This window comes from Apodemus sylvaticus, chromosome 9 (genome assembly GCF_947179515.1).
Source record: "Apodemus sylvaticus chromosome 9, mApoSyl1.1, whole genome shotgun sequence".
Classification (NCBI taxonomy): domain Eukaryota; kingdom Metazoa; phylum Chordata; class Mammalia; order Rodentia; family Muridae; genus Apodemus; species Apodemus sylvaticus.
This window is the reverse complement of record NC_067480.1, coordinates 46,541,836-46,562,738: the sequence shown is the minus strand read 5'-3', so window position 1 is coordinate 46,562,738 and position 20,903 is coordinate 46,541,836. Positions and strand designations below refer to the sequence as shown.

The 20,903-nt window shown below is 39.4% G+C and overlaps 2 protein-coding genes across 10 annotated transcripts in view; one reads left to right on the top strand and one right to left on the bottom strand.

The window, feature by feature from the left end:
- The first annotated feature begins 1,899 nt into the window (after positions 1-1,899).
- Rpe (ribulose-5-phosphate-3-epimerase) lies at positions 1,900-18,737 on the top strand. Of its 2 annotated transcripts, none has more exons than XM_052193570.1 (6): positions 1,900-2,092; positions 7,845-7,924; positions 14,893-15,032; positions 15,405-15,539; positions 15,990-16,076; positions 17,600-18,737. In XM_052193570.1, exons 1-6 carry the CDS (start codon positions 1,971-1,973, stop codon positions 17,720-17,722), a joined length of 687 nt encoding a protein of 228 aa, XP_052049530.1. In that variant the 5' UTR covers positions 1,900-1,970; the 3' UTR covers positions 17,723-18,737. The 2 variants fall into 2 exon arrangements, with proteins under 2 accessions (XP_052049530.1, XP_052049531.1); XM_052193571.1 differs by having other exon boundaries at positions 1,990-2,081.
- A 366-nt stretch (positions 18,738-19,103) lies between these two features.
- The window catches only part of Kansl1l (KAT8 regulatory NSL complex subunit 1 like), a 99,766-nt gene continuing 97,966 nt past the window's right edge, over positions 19,104-20,903 (bottom strand). For all 8 annotated transcript variants that reach the window (XM_052193560.1, XM_052193563.1, XM_052193566.1 and 5 more), the window contains one exon: positions 19,104-20,857. In XM_052193560.1, the coding sequence (XP_052049520.1) occupies positions 20,630-20,857 (228 nt within the window). In that variant the 3' untranslated portion in view covers positions 19,104-20,629. The remainder of the gene's footprint in view (positions 20,858-20,903) is intronic.

Genomic DNA, 20,903 nt, shown 5'->3' with positions numbered 1-20,903 from the left:
CCATTGGCTTTCTGCTTCTAGCCTCCAAGAGTAACTTAAGACAGGATGGCATCTCTCTTTTAGCATCTGTTCTTTTAGTCAGTGAAGAACTTTCTCCACTTTGCTGCCCATTCCTAGAGTTTCCGAGGAAATAATCGAGTGCATACAGAGATCCATAGGGAAGAAAGGGCCATAAATGAATAGAATTATAGTCCAAAACATGAACTAAATACCTTCCTTGAGTTACACAGGATACTTTACCAGAGAACTCTCCAGAATTTGCTGCTGTCACATAGAGTCCCACTTTCGCTCTGTGACCTCACACTACCAATCCATGGCCTTGCGTCTCAGCAGTGAGTAAACTGTCCCACTTCCTCATTTACTTTCGTGGGTATCAACTGCAGCATTTCAGAAGCAAACTTTGATTTGACACTCAGGAGAATAAAAACAAGTAGAGGGCAGAATATATTTGGGAAAGTTTATGATAAATTTACTTATATTATTTAAGGATCATTTAGGATCATAAATCTACGTACCTCCATGATATTTTTATTAGTCACTGTGACCATGGGATCAAAGTCCTTTATTAGCCATTTTGTAGGTAAAAACAGAGGATTGACTACACAGCCAACTTCCTTCAGATGACTATAAAGTCTGTTATGAACACTGAATGACCAAAGAGCATGGAAAAATGCATCTGAATAAATACTGAGATGTTTATGAAAGATATTTATGAAAGCTAATGATTTCTGTGTTTGAATATGCACATATAATAAAATAAATCTGAGATCATTTAATGTGCTCTAATTTCATTTCTCTCCATTTGGAATGGGAAAGCTCATTCAGGATTGTTTTCCAAAGCCTGGACTGTGCCTTCCTTTATCTCTTGTTCTTCACACTTCCACTCTATCCCTGGCCTAAAGTCACTAATGCATAGACACCCTCAGTCCCTCTACCTCCACATTTGATACCTACCTACTCCTGTTTCTCATCTTCTATCTTTCAAAATAAAGAGAAATGTAGATATGGAAGAAAGCGAGCCAACTTGACTTCACTGCCCAGATTATGACCTGGAATGCTGGTATATCCCCAAGTCGGAACATTAAAAACGATTGTCTTCTGACTGTGTCCCCTGAAGAAACCATGTACTCTAAATTACCACCATAGTTTTGTTAAAAGTATGAGATTCCCATCCTTGCTCTTTAGGAATCGCTCTTGTTCCATCCATGTGTATCTTCATGTACCTTTTCATTTCTTCCTGACCCAGACTCTGGAAACATTTGACATTACGACACTTATCCATTTCAAGAATTATGGCTGAATAACAACTCTACCAAGCTGGCTACTGCACTGAGTACTCAGCAGTCACCAATTATCAGCAGCTTGACTAGGGAACATCACAGAAGAGAGGACTGTAAGAGACAGAGGGACGGTGGGGAAAGTTCTATGAAATGTTGCAATTCATGATTGCAGAAGCAACTGTGACTCCCTGCACAAAACCTACAGACACGCGAAGTTATTTAAGTTGGAGAGGAATTAACTGGGAAGGAAGGGTCAGGAGGAGTGGCAGGGGAGTATGAAAGGGTAATGGGGTTGAATATGATCACAATATATGGCATACATTATGAAACAAAATTAAAAACAAATTCCTACATGTAGGTGGTAGTCTAGATTATCAGCTCATTACACTCAATAATCTATTTTTTCTTCTAAAAGGAAAAGAAGCCATGATACTGAGAAGACAGAAGATCCTGAGAAATCCAAGACAGAAGGCAGAAGCTCTGAACCTGGCTCCGCCCCTAGCCAGCCAGCTGAGAGCCCCACCCCCAGGAGGAGGCGGGACTTCCTTGCCGCAGGGCAGCTGCTTCCGGCAGAGTCCGGAAGACAGTGCGAGGTGGGAGGGGGCGGAGCCAGTGCGGCGCGCCCAATCGGGACGAAGTCTTGGCTGGCCCGGGCTCTCGTGGGCTCACTCGCTCTAGGGAACCGGCACCATGGCGTCCGGCTGCAAGATCGGCCCGTCCATCCTCAACAGCGACCTGGCCAACCTGGGGGCCGAGTGCCTGCGCATGCTGGACTCGGGGGCCGACTACCTGCACCTGGATGTAATGGACGGGTAACTCCGCGGGGCTCGGGGCGGGCTGGCCGCGCGGGTCGCGTCGCTGCACCACAGCGAGCGCCTGTTGGGTGCACGGCGTCCCTGTGCGACGGGCTGCCTCGCCAAGCGCGCTGCTGAGGGCACCGAGCCGGCCCTGGCTGACTTCGGGGCCCAGCCCCCCGGTCCTTCCCCGCCACCCCGTAACCTGTGGTGATAGGACCCAGGAGCCGCCTCCAGTGTTCAGGACATTACTCTCGTGAACTCGTAGAGAAACTGAGGCCCAACGGGACAGGCACGACTTGCTCAAACTCAGATAACTAGTTCTTGCCAAAGCTAGGAGGCAGACTCGGCAAAGGTTTTGAGCTTGACACTTGGATGGGGTTCCCAAGTTCGACCCCTTGCCGACTTGTCTTAGACAAGCCGCTTCTTCAGCCTTCATTGGGGTTCGGGTTCAGTGTGAGGAAAATGGAAGTATTGATAATAGAACGCTTCCGCGTCTTTGGGAACTTGAAACGAGCAAGTCCAGTGCCTGGCATGTAACAGATTCTCTGCAGTTGTTAGTTGTATCGAATAACCATTCGAATTCTGATTTTCCTGTCTTATTTTCTCTTCAGGCACCCAGCTCTTCAGGGAGGTCAGGGTTTTTTTTTTTTTTTTTTTTTTTTTTTGTTTGTTTGTTTGTTTGGTTGGTTGGTTTGGTTTGGTTTGTTTGTAAGTAACTTTAAGCACTGTAGTTATAACTTATAATGCTCCGAATCAGGGTACAAGTTTCCTAAGTTGCTTCTGAAGTGAGGAAACAAACCTAGACCCAAAAGAGACTGTAAGACTTGCTCAAGATTACAGAAGATTGTGACAGGCTTGGAACTTGAATCTTCTTGGCTTTTTGGCTAGCATTTCCCACCGGAAGTTCTCATAGAATTATAATGAGATAGAAAAATAAATTTATTTCAAATAAGCAAAAGCTGTTTGCCCTCAGTCACAATGGTAAACATGTTTTATTTACAAACAGGTCGTTAGTTTCTTTTCTTGGTGGGTGGTGGTGTTGCTGTTCTTTCTGTTTTTTGAGACAAGGTCTATATAAATCTAAGTGGCCTCAAACTCAAAATCTTGCCTCAGATTCCCAGGCTGGGATTACACGCAGGGGTTTCCACACTCAGTTAAGCCAATTTCTTTTTAATGTCACTGGTTTTTTCTCTATAGCAGTTTTATCTCTTTTTGCTCTCTGTGGTTAAATCTTGTTTTTCTTAACACTTACTTGAAAACCCAAGACTGACTAGAATTATATATACCACAGAGATGGTATTTGATTTTGGTGCCTGAGAGAATGGTGTGAGTCTGCTTGATGCAGAATGGATGGATTCTGTGAGACCATTTCTTTAACTTTGCTAATAGAAATGTTGGTGTTAGCAGTACATTCTATTCTGTCCTTTTTTATTTATTTTATTTTATTTATTTTTTGGTGTTTTGAGATTGCTTTGGCTGTCCTGGAATTCATGCTTTAAACCAGGCTTGCCTCAAACTTACAGAGATCCACAGGCTTCTGCCTCCTCAGTATACCTGGCTTTTTAACCTTATTTTTAAACATCTTTAATTTTTTTTTTTTTCCGAGACAGGGTTTCTCTGTGTAGCCCTGGCTGTCCTGGACTCACTCTATAGACCAGGCTGGCCTCGAACTCAGAAATCCGCCTGCCTCTGCCTCCCAAGTGCTGGGATTACAGGCGTGCACCACCGCTGCCCGGCAGGTCTTTAATTTTTTTTAGAGATTCTATATAATATAACTAAATCATTTCCCCTTCCCTTTCCTCCCACCAAACCCCATCGACCATATACCTCCTTGTTCTCTTTCAAATCCATGACCTTTTTAAAAATTAATTATTACATACATATGTAAAAAATATATATACACACATATATCCCTAAATACATAAATGTGACCTGCTCAGTCTGTATAATGCCACTTGTGTGCATATTTTTAGAGCTGGCCATTTGGTATTGAATGAGACTGTGTCTCCAGCTCTCAGTATCCCTTAGCTATCTGGTTCTTTGTGTAGGGCCAGGGCTCTGTGGGCTGTCCTGGTACTCTTTGAGGTTAATATGTTATCAGTGAAGAGTAAGGTGCAATGCCATGTCTCTCTCTTTCTGCTAATGTGCTGTAAACTTCCCAAGAGCAGGACCTGACTTTCCTTGGTGAGAAAAGTAAAGCATTGCGTAGTAATAGTAGAGAGCTAGAGAGCTTCTCTCTGAGAGTCACCTTTGCCCCGCCCCCAGCAGACGCCCCCCCCCCCCCCTTCCCCGTGGCAGACTTAAGTTTAGTAAATAAGGCAAAAGAATAAAAATTTTTTAAATCATTCTACCACTGGCTTGGAAAACCTAAAATTTTATGCCTTTAAATCTATACCTTCATTTTTTTGTTTGTTTGTTTCTTTTTTTTTTTTTTAACCTTTGAAGTAAAAGCTGTTTTTATTCTTCATTTGCAAAAGAGGAAACCAGTTCGGGGAAGTGCAGCCTCTTTCCCATGGCCCTGGCAGAGTAGACAAAGCATGGTATACTGCAGTGTCTCCAGAAGAGAGCGGCGGGATCCCACTACAAAAGGGGCCAGCCTCAAAATATTTCCCTCCCTCCTCAGCTTACCCTCTATCCCTCAGTTTTCTTCTCTGTTTAAAACTGAATTTATCTAGAAAGTCAGAAACTAAGCTGAGAAACACTAGGTGGCCAGACACACGTGTTGTTAGATATCTGAAGGACAGGTTTATTTTCTGGAAAAACATTTTGAGAAAAGCACAAAACACACCATGGTGGAATACCAGCTGGAATTGTTGATTCCAACCCTGGGAGCAGAGCACATGGCTACCTCTAAATTAATCGTTGGGATTTGAAGTTGGAGAGATTTTACATGAATACTGAACCTCTAACTTTTGCTGGTGTGCCATGTTAGTGATATCAAAGATTTGGTATTCTGTTCTGTATTCTGATAAGGCCTTGATTGTTTAGAATTGAGTAAGGCAAGCATCTTTAGCCAGTTTCTCATTGTGTCCTGGGCCTTATCCGCTGTAGCCTGCCTCACCTACTCGGTTTTGCTTCTTAATGTTGTCTGTCATCTGCCACCAGCCAAAGACACTACAGTTCCTGATCCATGGGAAGATTTTCTGGTTCCTGTCTTGGTGCGTTTTGTACCTCTAACATTTAATCCTCTTACATTTTGTTTGTTGATTTGTCTGCAGTAGACTGCCTTCCAGTTATAACTAAAGTATAGGGATGCTGATGGAACCTGCTGAAAGAGGAAACTTAGATTCCTGCATTACAGCAGCTATGGATTATCCGCAGCAAGTCCCTGGTTTTGGGAAGGAGGACCCCTGTGTTATATTTTCCTTCCAAGGGGGGTTGTGAGGAGTATCAGGGTGAAACAGTGATGAAGCCGACTTTGCTGGTGAATTCCTTTGCTTTAGAGTAAATTAATTAACGATTTTCTAGTCTGGTAAGAAATCTGAGGCATTTGATAAAAATTCATGTTCTTAGGTTTTTGGAACCTCAGTAGCCCTCATAAAGAGGCTGGAAATCCTTTGATAATTCATGTTGTCTTGCAATTCCGAAATATCTGATTTCATGCCTAGGTTTTTGCGCCCTTTGGTTATGGCTTAGCCACAAGCCTTTAGTTTCTTGTGAAAGTGCTGGTGCATATTGATCTCTTGGTGAATTTAGTGAACCAGTTCACTGAATTCATCACCAGGAGTGGATAGTTCAGGTAACTTGGAGGTTGGTGGTTTTTTATATTATTCTTGTATTTCTCAAGTAAATTTGCATTTATTAGGTGCTCAGCTTCTCAGCCCATAATATTTGTCATTATGATTGTTTTAATAATAAATGAAACCTAAATTTGAGCAAACTAATTTTCAAGTTCACACAATAAATTAAAAGAACAGTATATTCAATTGAAGACTTTGTGTAAAGTTGTAGAACAGTCTGTTGGGTTGCTGCCTGCTTACCAGTCCCTTTTTTCTGTGTGATTGAATCCTGACAGTGATGGCCCTTGGACAGGCAGTGGAATAATCTTCTAAATACTAGAGACTGAACCTCCAAGGATCAGTTGGTTAGAGAACTTAGCCATGGCCCACTTGTTCTGGCCCTCTCAGGTCTATGGGAGACTGTGAGTTCCTTCTCTCTCCCCAGGACTATTGCTCTAGTGTCTGTCCTGGCAGGTGAATGCTGAACTGAACTTTGTAGCCTCGTTGCCTGTGTTAACTCCGGCTGCCAGCACTGACTGATTGTATGACTCTGGGCTTCGTTCCCTTGCCTGTAAAATATAGGTGCTACCTGTCTCATGGGTTGCCATACTTAAAGTTCAATGTATGGGAAGTATTTAGAAAAAGCCTTAACCATGGCTGACTCTCTTTTACACCCTGTTGCATCTAATCAGTTGTTGACAGGCCCTCTTTTTATTTTTTATTTTTTTTATTTTTTTATTTTTGCCTATTTTTGACATTTTTATCGATTCTTAGTATTAACACCTGCCTTCCTTCTCCTTCTTGCAACTTATTGCCCAGTCCATCTTCAAGCTTTATTGTATGTATTTTATTACTTGCTTCTTGCCCTGATACCCAACTTGATATTTACCTTGCAATAAATTCTGAACACCTGCATGTAACACTGAACATCCGTAATCTGATGGAGCCTACTCCTGTTTTGGTCAACACCCTTGCCCCTTTGATCTAAACTTGCTTATTTTTGCCTTCTCTTCCTTTTCGGCTTTTCTGGTCCTACACATATTAATGTTTCATAAGTTCTGTGCTCTTCTAATATTTCAGAATTCTACAGAATACTCAAAATATTTATATTAATCTTTCTTCACATTTCCGTGGGCATTGTTGTTAAGCTTTTCTCAAACCCTACATTTCAGGGCCATAGCACTGTAGTTTATTTTCAGTTAATGTAGCAGTTGAGTGTGCATGCCTGTCCATGCACTTGTTTTGGGATTTCGTCTTCTTCCATCCCACAGTTCTATTCATGAATAGCTGAATCGGCTGCTTAGTAAGGGCTGAAAGGAGTGCATATTGAATTTCTCTCATCTAAAATCCTTGTGAGCAGAATTGTCTCAGATTTGGGGTTTTATTTGGACTTCAGAATATTTGTATGTACCTAATATTTAAGGAGTTTAAAGGTTGAGTGCTTTGGGGTTGGTGTCAGGCTGACTTAATTTGAATTGTGTTACACAGATTATGAACCAAATGATTGAAGGGTGTTAGTTACCATGTACTTCAAAGAGGATGTAAATCATATCTGTTTTACTAGTCTGAGGTATAAAGAAAGGTGAACTAAGAAAAGTGAACTAAGCTCTCAATACACTATGACTAGCTCCAATAAACATCAATTTTTTTTAATGGTTATTGTTTAAAGGGTTTAAATAAACTAATTTAGTGGCCTGTTGTTGAAGTGCATTCGAGGCTAAGATTCAGGACACCTGTGATAGAATCCTGTATTAACGGTGTGTCCCTTGGGCAAGTCTGAACTGTTCTTCGTTATCTTTCTGTTTCTGCTTGCCATGGGTTGTGAATTAGACTTGTATGAAGATATATGTGACAGCACACATTAATTGTAAACTTGATCTTATCTGATTATTTTCGTTTAATTTGTCTAATATTAAAAATGTTAAGGATTATTTGGGAAAAATACAATTCCAAACTTTCCTTTGTTCTCTTGTCAGAATTCAGAGTGGAAAATCCAGAAGTGGGATTGGAAATATTTTTGGAGTAAGATTTTCTTTTTTGTCTTGTAGGCATTTTGTTCCCAACATCACTTTTGGTCACCCTGTGGTTGAAAGCCTCCGAAAGCAACTAGGCCAGGACCCTTTCTTTGGTAAGTGGGTTGTTCTACTGTTTAAAACTGCTTCTGTTGCTTAAATAAAGGAGAGGGGTTAGTTGATCAAGATCATCTTGCACCCTTTTCCTAATTTGTCCTGTGCTGCTGCATCATCAGCTTGGTCCTAGCAGTCCAATACCTTCCTTTCCCCAGGGCCTTGTCACCAGTTCTACCTGGAAAAACTTGTCTCCCATCAGCCCTAGGATTGGTTGTCATCTCCTCAGAGGGGCCTTTCTAAGCACCGAGTCAAGTTAGTTTATAATTTTTTCTGTAACTTGTATATCTAAGTGAATCTTAAGTTTTTTGCCAGTAGAGCAATTTTATGAAGGACTCTAGCTGTACTGTTCAGTATGGTCGCTCTAAAATCCCATATTTAGCTACTTTAATTAAAATAAAAATTTAGTTTGTAACTTACAATTATAAGTAAAGTCACATTACAAGTCCTCAGTAGCCACATGTGTCTTTTGACTGTTATCTGCAGAGCAGACACAGGACATTCCTACTAAGGCAGACCATCCTGAGAGCATGCCCTAGCAAGTGTGTCCATGCTGAGTGCAGCATGTAACAAGTGCGTCCAGCCTTTTGACATACAACATGCTATTGTCATCTGCAAAATTCACAGCTGAGAATCACAGAGTTGAGATATAAGAACTAAAGAAAACCAAACACCTCATAAAGAACATTTACAATTTTGCATTGGTCTTATTCATAGCCATCCCTTATCTTATTCAAGCTGAAAAGATTCATCTATTTTGAGAGAACCAAAAAAAATGTAAATATTACGTCGTGTTTGCTAGCATGTTCATCTTTTTAAATTCATGTAGTTGAATATAATCTTGTTAAACATGATTGTTTTGGAAAGGAGTTTTCACAGTAAATGTCTTCTTGAATATGCTAGTAATGTGTGCCATGACTTTAAAATTGCATGTTACAATGACTATGAGAAATGATTAAATAAGTCACTCTGTTCCCACATTGCACTGCTCTTTCTTATGTGTTTCTTATTATTCTTACCTCTTTTATTCTGACTCACAGTCTCACTTCTCAGTATTTATTATATCTTTTATCATTAGTCTTTCATTACACAATGCCCGCCCCATATACAGTCCACTTTTTCTTCTTGGATTTAGGTGGGTATGTATGATGTTTGTGTATATAAATTTGCTAATTAATAGTTCAGGAAAATTTTCCAAAGTAAAGATAAATATGCTGTGTTAAATTTGGGGTTTGAGCCCTTTGTTTTTTATAGCTAAGCAGATTGATTTGGTTGTTAGATAATTGGCACATTGCTGCATTTTAACAAGTACACCAGGGCTAGAGGTGCAATTCCACAGTCAAGAGCATGTCCTGCTCTTACAGAGGACCAGGGTTTGGTTCCCAGCACCCACATCAAATTGCTCAAAACCACTGTAACTCCCTCTTCTGGCCTCTGTAAGCATCTGTACTTATGTGCACATACCCACACAGACATTCATTTTTACATATTTGAACGTGAAATCTTTAAAAATAAACAAATAGTTCATAAGTTGTATGTAGTACCTATAAGGATCTAGAGTTTTGTTGATGTAACTGGAGGTCAACTCAGGTTTTACACATACCAATTCCAACCATAGCATTTTACTATTTTTTAAAAAAATGTATGTGTGTGTAGGGGGGTGAATGTGTATGTGCTTATGTGTACCCCTGTGTGCATGCATGCAGGTATACATGTGCTTGTATAGGGGAGGTCACAACAGCTTTTGGGAGTTATCTCTCATTTTTCCACCCTATTGAAGCAGGGTCTGTCTTACTGTATACTCCACCTAGCTGACCAAGAGTATCCTTGGTATTCTCTCTCTAAGTGGGACTACACTGCTCTATCCACTTCTCCTGTAGGTTCGGGGATCCACCTCAGGCTGTCAGGCCTGCATGGCTAGCACTTTCGCAGCATCTCCCTAGCTGTACTTGTAGTTTTGAGGCAGGGTTTTCCCAAATTCCCCTGTTGACTTAGAACTTCCTCCGTATCCAGGCTTCCTTTGAACTTGGAATCTTCCTCTCTTGGCCTCTGGAGAGTCTTATATTAACAGCTCTGCATCAGCAGCCTCTGAAAGCTCTGAACTATTTTTTCAATGTTAGTTCTGAGTACAAAAGATACCTAAGAAGTAAAGCAACAAGAAGAAACCTTTGTTATCCAAGGCAGTGGTCTGTAGTGTTGAGAACCATGGAAGTCCACTTTAGCTCATTTATGAGGTCAAAGGCATTTTCATACTAAGACATTATCGGTTACTATCCATACTGGCTCTGCAGATGAGTGATGAGTTAGTTTTTTGGTGTCATAATCAAGTCAGTGGTGCAGTGGTATTGGACACCTGTGGTAGACAGACTGTGCTTCTTTGCTGACGGATACAGCTGTTGTGTCTACAGTACATGTCACTGACAAAGCAGTGTAGAGTTTGTCTTTAATAAGTTCATCTTTGAGTAATGTCTCATTGATTATCATAGGACTGAGTAGGAAGAACACTTCCACTGTACTTGCGGAGTAGACACATTCCTCTGACCAGACAGCTTGGGCCTTTGCATGAGCTCAACTAACTGCCTTTTCCAAACACCAGTTTTCTCTTGTAAAAGACAAAAACAACAGCTAAATTGTCTTTAGGAAATAACTTTCATAGATTTTGTTTTTAACTAATAAAGTCACCCTGTCACTTCCAAATTTCCTTGTGCTTGTTGTCAAAGAGCTTGTAAATATTATTAGAAACCTGCTGTCTTCTGTGCTCAGCCACACCTAGACATGCTCCTTACCTTATAGGGCAGGGTAACAGTACCTACATTGTATGTTGAAAACATACATTGTCAGTCAAAGGTGAATTTAATATGACTAACCTCTAAACTGTCATATTGAGTTTGCCTATGTCAAATGTGCCAAGAGTGTTTGGTCTACAATCTGGAAAAACTCATTTGTTATTATTAAGGGTTGACTACCAGTTGTGATTTATCACTGTATTAAAAAGACACTACCTCCCTTACACTGTACAACTCACAAAGAACAGGGTGTTTGTGGGTTTGTATTTGTTTGTTTTTGAGGGACAGGTAAGGTTTTATATACCTCCAACTGGCCTTGAACTCTTGATCCTCCTAACTCTCCCTCCAGAGTGCTACAGGACCATATGCAAGACCATGCCTGATACAAAGTAAAGTTTACAGCTCCAGGTATACAGATATATAAAATAAGCATATAAACCACATATTTACTAATCATAAGTCATAAAGTAATTGATATCAAACCAACTTTTTGGTATCCATATGATTTTTATCATTTATTAAAGATCAGTGTAAATTAGCATGCTATTAAGATGATGTACTTATTTTTAAATAAGGAATATCTTGGCTGAATATTTACAACTGCAGGAAACAGCACCATTGTCTTACACATCTGTGTTAAAGTCTAACATAATTTTTTTTTAAGGTTTTTTGGATTTGGTTTTTTTTTTGAGACAGGGTTTCTCTATATAGCCCTGGCTGTCCTAGAACTCACTCTGTAGACCAGGCTGGCCTTGAACACAGAAATCTGCCTGCCTCTGCCTCCCAGAGTGCTGGGATTACGGGCGTGCGCCACCACTGCCCGGCAAAGCCTAACATAATTAAACACAGTGATTAGTAAGTAACAACTGGTGATAAACTAGAACAGGAAAATGTACTATAATGGTCTGAATGCATTCTCTGTCAAATTTTCTCACTACATTATTGTAAGGATTGCAGTATTGCATTATTACTTAAAGGAAGCATCAGGACTTATCCTAATTGTCACCATCATTATCCTCGTGCTGTGCTCCTGTTAGCAAGTAAAAAGTAGAGGTCAAAGTATTTGTTATGTAAGCATAACAGCCTGAGTTGTGTTCCTTTTCCCATCCAGGCTTCCATCAGTTGTCCTCTGATCCCCACATGCATACCATGGAATACACACACCTGTACTTAAACATGTCATGCATATATACATGCACACAAAATAATACTACTATTCTAGAAATAGGGTAACTTGATCATGAGCACTATGATACCAGGACATTAGATGTAATCTCTTCAGCCAGCTGCCAAGTGCTGAACCAGCAGCAGTATATAATGTGTAATATGTAGTGTCTGTAGTATATAGATAGTGTACACGAGTCAGAGGGGTGACTCAAAGAGCAAGCTGGTGTGGAGTGCATTATAAATGTGTTTATTCCAGGGACTTTTTTTGTTTAATTTTTGTAAAAATAACATTTATGTTATTATTCAGGTGTTTTGCCTACAGGTATGTCTATGAACCACTTGCATGCTGGGGGCCAGCAGAGGGTATAAGTGGGATCCTCTGAGATCCTCTGAGACTGGAGTTACAGTTTCAAGTGGCCATATAAGTGCTGGGATTAGAAGCCCAGTATTCTAGAAGAGCAGCCAGGGCTCTTAACTCCTGAGCCGTCACCCCAGCCTCTGTTTAACATTTTAAACCACACTTGACACTAGAAAACCTCCAAACTGAAGCTGTGCAAAGTAAACTGTCAGAAGGTCTGCAGTAAGCTCTCTTTACTAGTCTGTGTGCTGATTAGTACTGTGAAATGTCTTAATTAAAATGTCTAACATAACGCCTGTATCTGGCCTTTATCTAGCCAGTATCAACTAGAGAGTGCTAGACACTGTTCTAGGACTACTGCTCTTACATGAAGTTTTTATCTATTAACATGTTTTTGTTGGTTTAGAAATGTATTAGTTTCATTCTAAAGTGTTAGAATTTATTTGTAAAATATATCTTAATAATGCTAAATATATACTTCCTCTCACCAAAAAAAGGGGGGGGGGGGCATTACTCTCCACACTGCCCTGTAGTGAATTGATCACAGGATGGTTTTTGTGGTCTTGACTCTTTGAAGTGACCTTATGAAATACATTCTGTTTTTGTAAATGTTGCTTTTATTGCCTCAGATGACGTGAGCAGAGCCAAGTCATACTGAGCCCTGAGTGTTTCCTTCTCTGTTTTAACTATCCCTAGGCCTAGCCCAGAAGCTTCTAACCTCTGTGTAATCTAATCTTTCAAGCTGACTGAATCACTATGGCTTTGCTCAGCTTCTGACTGAATTGCTCTGTCTGGCCTCATACTAATTTTGGCAATATGTTCTAATCTCTGTCTCATTCTTTGGCTAGTTCTGTCTTCTCTTGTGTCTAGCTTGTTCTTTCTCTACCATCTTGGTAAACTGTCTAAGTAAAACTGCTATACATGCACACTACCCACCAAACCATCAATTTCTCCTCTTGCAGCTCTTAAGAAGCCTTTCTTTATTTGCTGTTCTCATGAGTGTTGGGTGTATCCTATCAGTGACTCATTCTAGTAAATGTTTCTCTGATTTCTCACTTTGTCTACCCCTCTATTAGATGTCACTTTTCAACCTGGCTGCTTTCTTCAATTAAAACTTGCCTTCATTGTTATACTAAAGGTATGTACCTAAGAGTACATCTATATTTCTTCCAGATCATACTGTAATCCAGAGTATGTCTGCAATCTGGTGGGATCATATCTTTGGATGTAATCCCTTGCCAGAACAGCCATGTTGCTAGAATAAAATTCCTCTACAAGCTTTAGAAACTTTAAGAAGACTATGCCTAGCCAGGTGGTGGTGGTGCACGCCTGTAATCCCAGCACTCTGGGAGGCAGAGGCAGGCGGATTTCTGAGTTTGAGGCCAGCCTGGTCTACAGAGTGAGTTCCAGGACAGCCAGGGCTACAAAGAGAAAGCCTGTCTCAGAAAAAAACCAAATCCAAAAAACCAAAAAAAAAAAAAAAGAAGAAGGAGGAGGAGGAGGAGTAAGAAGGAAGAAGAAGAAGAAGAAGAAGAAGAAGAAGAAGAAGAAGAAGAAGAAGAAGAAGAAGAAGAAGAAGAAGAAGAAGAAGAAGGAAGAAGAAGAAGAAGAAGAAGAAGAAGAAGAAGAAGAAGAAGAAGAAGAAGAAGAAGAAGAAGAAGAAAGAAAGAAGAAGAGAAGAAGAGAAGAAGAAGAAAAGAAGATGACGACGACGACTATGCCTATGTTTAAGTACATAAACTTTTGGCTGCCACCCTTCCTTCCTTCCTTCCTTCCTTCCTTCCTTCCTTCCTTCCTTCCTTCCTTCCTTCCTTCCTTCCTTCCTCCCTTCCTTCCTCCCTCCCTCCCTCCCTCCCTCCCTCCCTCCCTCCCTCCCTCCTTTCCTCCCTCCCACCTTGCTTCCTTTCTGTCATTCAGTGAACTGCAGCTCTCTTCTTGCTCAGGCCAAATCCTTGGCAGCATCTACATTTTCCTTTCACCTTTTAGATGGCTATGCCTACTTTCTCCTGCACCCCCACCCCCTGTCACTTCACTGAAACCTTTGTTTTCTCCATCTCACTAAGAATAAATCCCAGCACCCTGCAGAGCTTTGTTGTCTTCCCTACCTGCTGGTTTCCTTGACATCATGTCCTCATAATGTAGCCCAATCTCAGTTGTGCTGGCCTTAGCTGTTCAACCTAACTCATATTTTATCTTCTTTTGCATACTGTCTCACTAAGAATGACCCCAAAGGCAGTAGAGAGACAGCTCAATTTCTAGGACCTAGAGCATCCATTACTGTAATAGATCAATAGGTCACTTGAAAGAACACATGGAAAGAACCCCAGGTGGCTCTCTGGAAGAGAACAAGGCTGGATAGATAGTGTAACTTCTTTAACTTTTGAAAGTAGCATTTCTTGGACTTAGATCACAGTTTTCTGATTTCATTTCTTTTTACATATAGTAAATGTGCTTTTTGTGGAAAAAATATTTCATAAGTGAATATAACCAAACTGTATCCTTAGGATAAATTCTATACCAAAGTATAACTGATCACTTTTGTAATGCCAGAATAATTTATATACATAATGACAAAATAAACAAACCTGTAGGCTGACTTCATCCTGTGAGCTGGGTATATTCCTCTCAGTAATGTATAGGAGACGTCTTTTCTTCCTAGATATGCACATGATGGTGTCTAGGCCAGAACAGTGGGTAAAACCAATGGCTGTGGCAGGTGCCAATCAATATACCTTTCATCTTGAGGCAACTGAGAATCCAGGGGCTTTGATTAAAGACATCCGGGAGAATGGGATGAAGGTAAGTCGATGATAGGAGTCTTATTTATACTAGTTCCTGTCAGAGCTGGTAAGATGGATGGGAGAAAAAAAAGAGATAAAGGTCTGGACATGGGCAGCTGGTTTTTAAGAAAGAAACATGGAAAAGATAAAGCTGGGTGGGCGGGGAGGATCTGGAAGGCATTGAGAACATGATCAAATATATTGTAACAAGAATAATTTTTTAATAAGAACAAAAAATAAGGTAGCAAAAATAAATCTAAGTTAAACAAAAACAAAACAAACTGTTATATTCTGGATAATTTTTATATTGTTTTGTAAGATGATTTTTTTTTTAACTAGGCCACTATAATACAATAGGAAAATAATGTGATTTAGCATGTGTTTGTTACAGGTTGGCCTTGCCATCAAACCAGGAACTACAGTTGAATATTTGGCCCCGTGGGCTAATCAAATAGATATGGCCTTGGTAATGACCGTAGAACCTGGGTTTGGAGGGCAGAAATTCATGGAAGATATGATGCCCAAGGTAAAAGAAATATTCTATTCTGGGGTGAGGTTGTTGCTACAAGTGTCGATTCAGTAGACATATCTGTAATATATGTCATTGAGACATGTCCTGTTTTGGAAGTGAGAGGACAGAGGTGCCTTTAGATACTGTAACACAGCATGATAGGTTTTAAAATATAAATTAATATTTCAACCATATTGCAAAAGTTTTAAATTTATATTTGTGATCTTGGGTCACATTAGAGTTTTCATTGCAGTCTTTGTAAAGCTATCACAAACTGAATGTCATTTGCTAAACTGCTTTTACAAACATAATATGCTCAGTCTATTGAAGTGATCCCCAGTAATGTTTGTATGCAAGGTGGGCGGGCTTAGCTGTTTTATTACTAGTGTTAGCTCTGGTGTTTGGTGTGCTTGCTTTCCCTTGCATGTCTACTGTGGGAGTCACTGTTTCTTCATGTATGTCTAGGTTCACTGGTTGAGAACCCAGTTTCCAACTTTGGATATAGAGGTCGATGGTGGAGTAGGTCCTGACACTGTTCAGAAGTGCGCGGAGGTGAGACTACTCCTCAGCTGGGACTGGGACAGTGCCCACAACTGAGACCTCAGGACAGGCTTAGCACCAAAGGATTGCTTAAATCCATTTTTCTTGAGAAAATATTTTTTGTTCACATATAGGGTTAGAAAGTAAAGAACAAATGAGTTCCTAAAATAAATTGTTAAATAGTGAATTCTGATCTCTAGAAGGAGTACATTGCCCTTAGCAAAACCTCTAAGTTCTATTAAAAGATAACTTCTCAAGTGAAGAAAAATAGATAAATTTAACTGGCCTAATCATGCTGTCTTTAGAATTTAAAAGTATTAGCTACCTGTTTGAGTTTTATAACAAAGTGACAAGATCTAGTTCTGTTGAAAATCAAGGCCTAGTTCCCATTACCAAGCTTCATCTGTTTTGCCTGGGAGCTACCCTAGTTTAGTTCTGCTTCTGGGTGTCATTAGATGGTGGCCCTTCCATGTGACCAGAAGTCATATGGCTCAATTTTATTCAGATTCTTCTATACAGTGAAAAGCTTAGCAATTACTAAGAAAGTCTATAATTGAGGGACAGGAGAAATTTGAGTTTTAAGTTCAAGGCCAGTTTAGGCTACATAGCAATACCTTAACTTTTAAAAAAAAAAAAGGGCTTGTCAGTGAGGAGTCTTTTGAAAGCTGCTGGACAGATGATTACTGATAAGGTCATCCTTTAGATACTATTAGATACTATTTAGATACTATTGCTTTTTAAAAAACTTTTCTGTTCTGTTCCTGCTCAAATTAAGAGACATGTTAATCAATAGTCCTATAGATTCTGATTCCTGCAAAGAGTGTTTTTGATGGAACACTGTGCTATCAGGTGACTGGGTCTTGTTAGAGAATTTTTCCTCAGCTTGTAGTTTTCCAGCTTCCAACGGAGACTTCCACAACACATTGGGTTTCCCTCAGCTCAAATCACAGGCCATAAATTTGGAGTTATCTCCTTTGAAGTTTTTAGGATATATGTAATACCACAATCATTCCCATTTCTTTGCCTCCACATTTAAAAATGTCACCCAGCACTCTAAACCATGGTAGAACCTAAGAATGCATTGAGATATATTTTTACATTCTTTCTGACACAAAATGGCAAAGCATTAATGTTGGGGGTGTTTTATGGATAGCTTCTATTTTTCACATTGTCTCCTTTCAGACTTTCTAGAAATAAACAGATACAATGTTTCCTTAGTGTCTGGGGCCATTGATATGCATAAGAAAGACCTGAATGGAATTGAAGTCCTAGAGTTTAAAGCTTTACCTAAGTAGTTGCAGAGGTACTATATGTAGCTTAGAGCTAGTTAACCAAACAGTCCAGTGACTGGTAGACTTATTTACAAATGATAGTGTGGCCTCATTTATAAGCATTTCCCCCTCTTCACTCAGTGAATTAAGAGTGCTGCAGTCAGCTTCTGGAAAAATGGTGATGGAAGCAAGGGTGGAAATGCTAGTTCAGGACTTAGGTTTCAATTTCTTCCCTGCTAATGCAGAGCTGTGTACTTCTTACAGGCGGGAGCTAACATGATTGTGTCTGGCAGTGCCATTATGAGGAGTGATGACCCCAGAGCTGTTATCAACTTACTAAGAAACGTTTGCTCAGAAGCAGCTCAGAAACGTTCTCTTGATCGATGAAGCCACAAGAAACCCAGTTTCAGCTCATGAAACCTTTTTTTACTGGAAAAGGAATATTGACTACCAAATCAGATTGCAATCGAAGCAGTGCTGCATTCCAGTGATTAAAATCAATTGTGCAGGATGTTCAAGAGGTTAGAAATAACTACCTTTTTAGAGATGCCATTTAGAAATTAGCGTGATGAAAAATATTCATGTTTATTCTGGGACAATGATTTTTGTAAAGAGTGAAAATATGATTGTTAAGATTATAGACAGAAATGTGTCTTAATGGCTAAAGAGGAAAATTAGCTACTATGAAAAACATTTTTCTGTATTTTTACAAAGACTGTTCTGTTGATTCCCTGGTATATCCCTAAAGCAAATGACATCCATATTTTCTCTAGTTCATGTCATTTGTGATTTGTTTATATGCCTTAGAATATGAATGGAATGAGACTAAAATTAGAAGCTCTCGTGGGGTGGCATGTCATGGTCTGGCATTTGAATTATTTTTACTTTTTATCTTATACTTGGTTTATTAAAAATTATAAAAATAATGTATGAAGCCTAGGGTTTCTGAAATGCAAGCACAGAATTATCAAGATATTTTCTTTGTCACAGCAGGCTACTCTGTAATTCCTTCCTGCCCCTGGGTCTCACTCAACCACCATTCTTAAGGGCATGAAATAGCCAGGAGCAGAAAGGAACCATACAGGTTCTCTTGGACACACCACTGGGTTGGATACCAATAGGACAGAGCACCCTATTCTAGCTCTTTAACTTTAATAAATTCACCCACCTTGTTTTCACTATAAACTCTTATGTGTACTGAATGGAACCATAACTATTGTGTGTTTGAGAATTAAAGTCATAACATGATTTTGGAAGGCCAACAGTTCTCCTCCTAGACTGTAGAGGATGCTCCACACAAAACGGCAAGCATCAGGTCTGTCTGATTTACTGAGCACTTTGGTATAATCATATTAACTGCTAAGTTGTCGTATAATTGTTAGAACAGGTTTTTTTTTTTTTTCCTATTTTAAGACTAAAAAACGTAAAGCTCTCCAGTAGCCTCCTACATGGAAAGGGTCCAATCAGAAGCAGTTTTCTGGTGTGTACTATTGCTCTGACTACAAACAGCTCCTGAGGTGGATTTAAAAAAAGAATGTTTTTACTTTTCTTATTTTCAGTGTAACTGTACCCTCTAGCAGAATCGGAGTAAGCCAAGAATACTCTGGAAGTATAGATTTTGACCCCAAGGATGTATGTATGTATGGATATATATAGAGATATAATTTCTAAGAAGATAGAAGTAGGCTACAAGATGATAGAATACAGACTTAATCCATAAATAAGTAGTAATAAAAGAACACTGACAAATAGGCATGGAATACAGAGCTTGCTTGGGCTTTTTCCTGCCCTGTAAGGTAAAAGTTTATTAATATTTGTTTTTATTTTAGGTTATGAAAGGTTTGTGCATTTAATCAAATCACACAATACAAGGCATATAGAAATAACTTTAATTAAAAAAAAACTATGTAGAAGGTTATAATATCAGTCATGACAAAGATTTGAAATTATTTGCTGGGACAACTTGTATTTTTCTGGCTTTTGTTATCTTTTTCTTTAAAAATAAATGTACAGTAAAACTATAAGCAAAAGTTTGTAAGTATTGAATTTAAATGGTTCCCCACCCCCCTTCTGCAGGATCAGTTTAATTTCTAATCTTCAACAACACCTTAAGTATCTAATCCAACAGAATCCAAGCTCTATGGCCAGGATTTTCAGTAGTATGGGAACTACAAATCAAGTAACCTTTCTTTGCATAACAAAAAGTGGTTGATACAATTTGTCCTTAACTTTCATCTAGGAAAAAAAAATGGTATGGCTTCAAAAAGAATTTTCCTTAATGTACACTCCTCAGTATTCTATATTGAAGTCTTGGTCTTGGAAAGCTTGAATTCTTGATCTAGGATGCCTGTAAGCATAGGTATTTATGTAAGCTATGGTAAGGAAAAACCAAATTAGGAGTTTCTAGCTGTTCATTAGCTAGAATTACAACTATATTATGATTTGTATGCTGTTTTACATTTTAAATTGCTGTCTTGAAGAGGTACATAAAGCAAGTGAAACTCGGAGTGAATTTCCAACAATAGTTTTTAAATGTATCAATATATTAAACTCTTAAGTCGCTTCTCTTAATTCTGTTAGGAGGAAGCAGAAAGCCTGTGGTTAGTCCAGGAGAGAACAATGATTTCAAATAAATGAATAGTGCGTTATCTGATACAAGAATTTCCATAAATAACTTATATTGGTTAAACAATGTTTAGAATAAAAGAAAAAACAACTCCCTCTCCACAGTCAAAGCTTTCAGGTGTCTGTTATCAGTCAGCACCTGTGCTTGGTATTCATGGCAACTTACATTGCATAGAGTAGTTCATACATGCAGTTTTAAGACTACAGATGTGTGCATTGTATGTGTATATATTCTGTATACACATTAGTATAATCTCGTATTATTGAGGCAATTTTAGTGAACTGCCATAAGAATAGAAACAAAGAATAGTTGTCATTTAATGCAAATCAACAGTACTGTCAGGGAGGGGCTGTTACCTCAACAAATGCCCCGAGGTGTGATTTGTCATCAAATTGCAGCAGTTAATATCTTAGTGCTTGTGATTTGTATTATTGGCAAACACAAGTTACTAGCATTTGTGTAGGTGAGAAGCTAGCTTCCTTCTGTGATTCAGGAAGAACAAAAAGAGACTTCTGGCATGTTCCCTGAACAGTGAAAGATGGATACATGTGGCACTTCCTCCTGTTCTGGAACTGTGACCAGAGGAGGTGGAGATCCAGAAGAGAGGGTGCAGGTTTTGTTCCTCTTTTCCTTTCAGTAACATATTTTTTTCCTTAATATGTTCCCTGTCACCTATTTCTTTTAACATTAGTAACTCCTATACCAAAGAGTTTATATTCTTCCGTTCCATCTAACTGCCTTCTTGGAGGGTGGCCATTCTCAGGTGCACTGCCACAGAAGACTTCATCGTGGAAGGCTGCGCTTGCCCCCTCAGTCTGATCCTTTCTTTCATCTTGGCATAAGGCTGCTGTATCCTCATCCTTCAATGGAAAAGCTCGCCGTTCCCACCGCAAAGACTGAAAGGGGAAACATTTTCAGTTAAGTTTTATCTCATTTAATTAT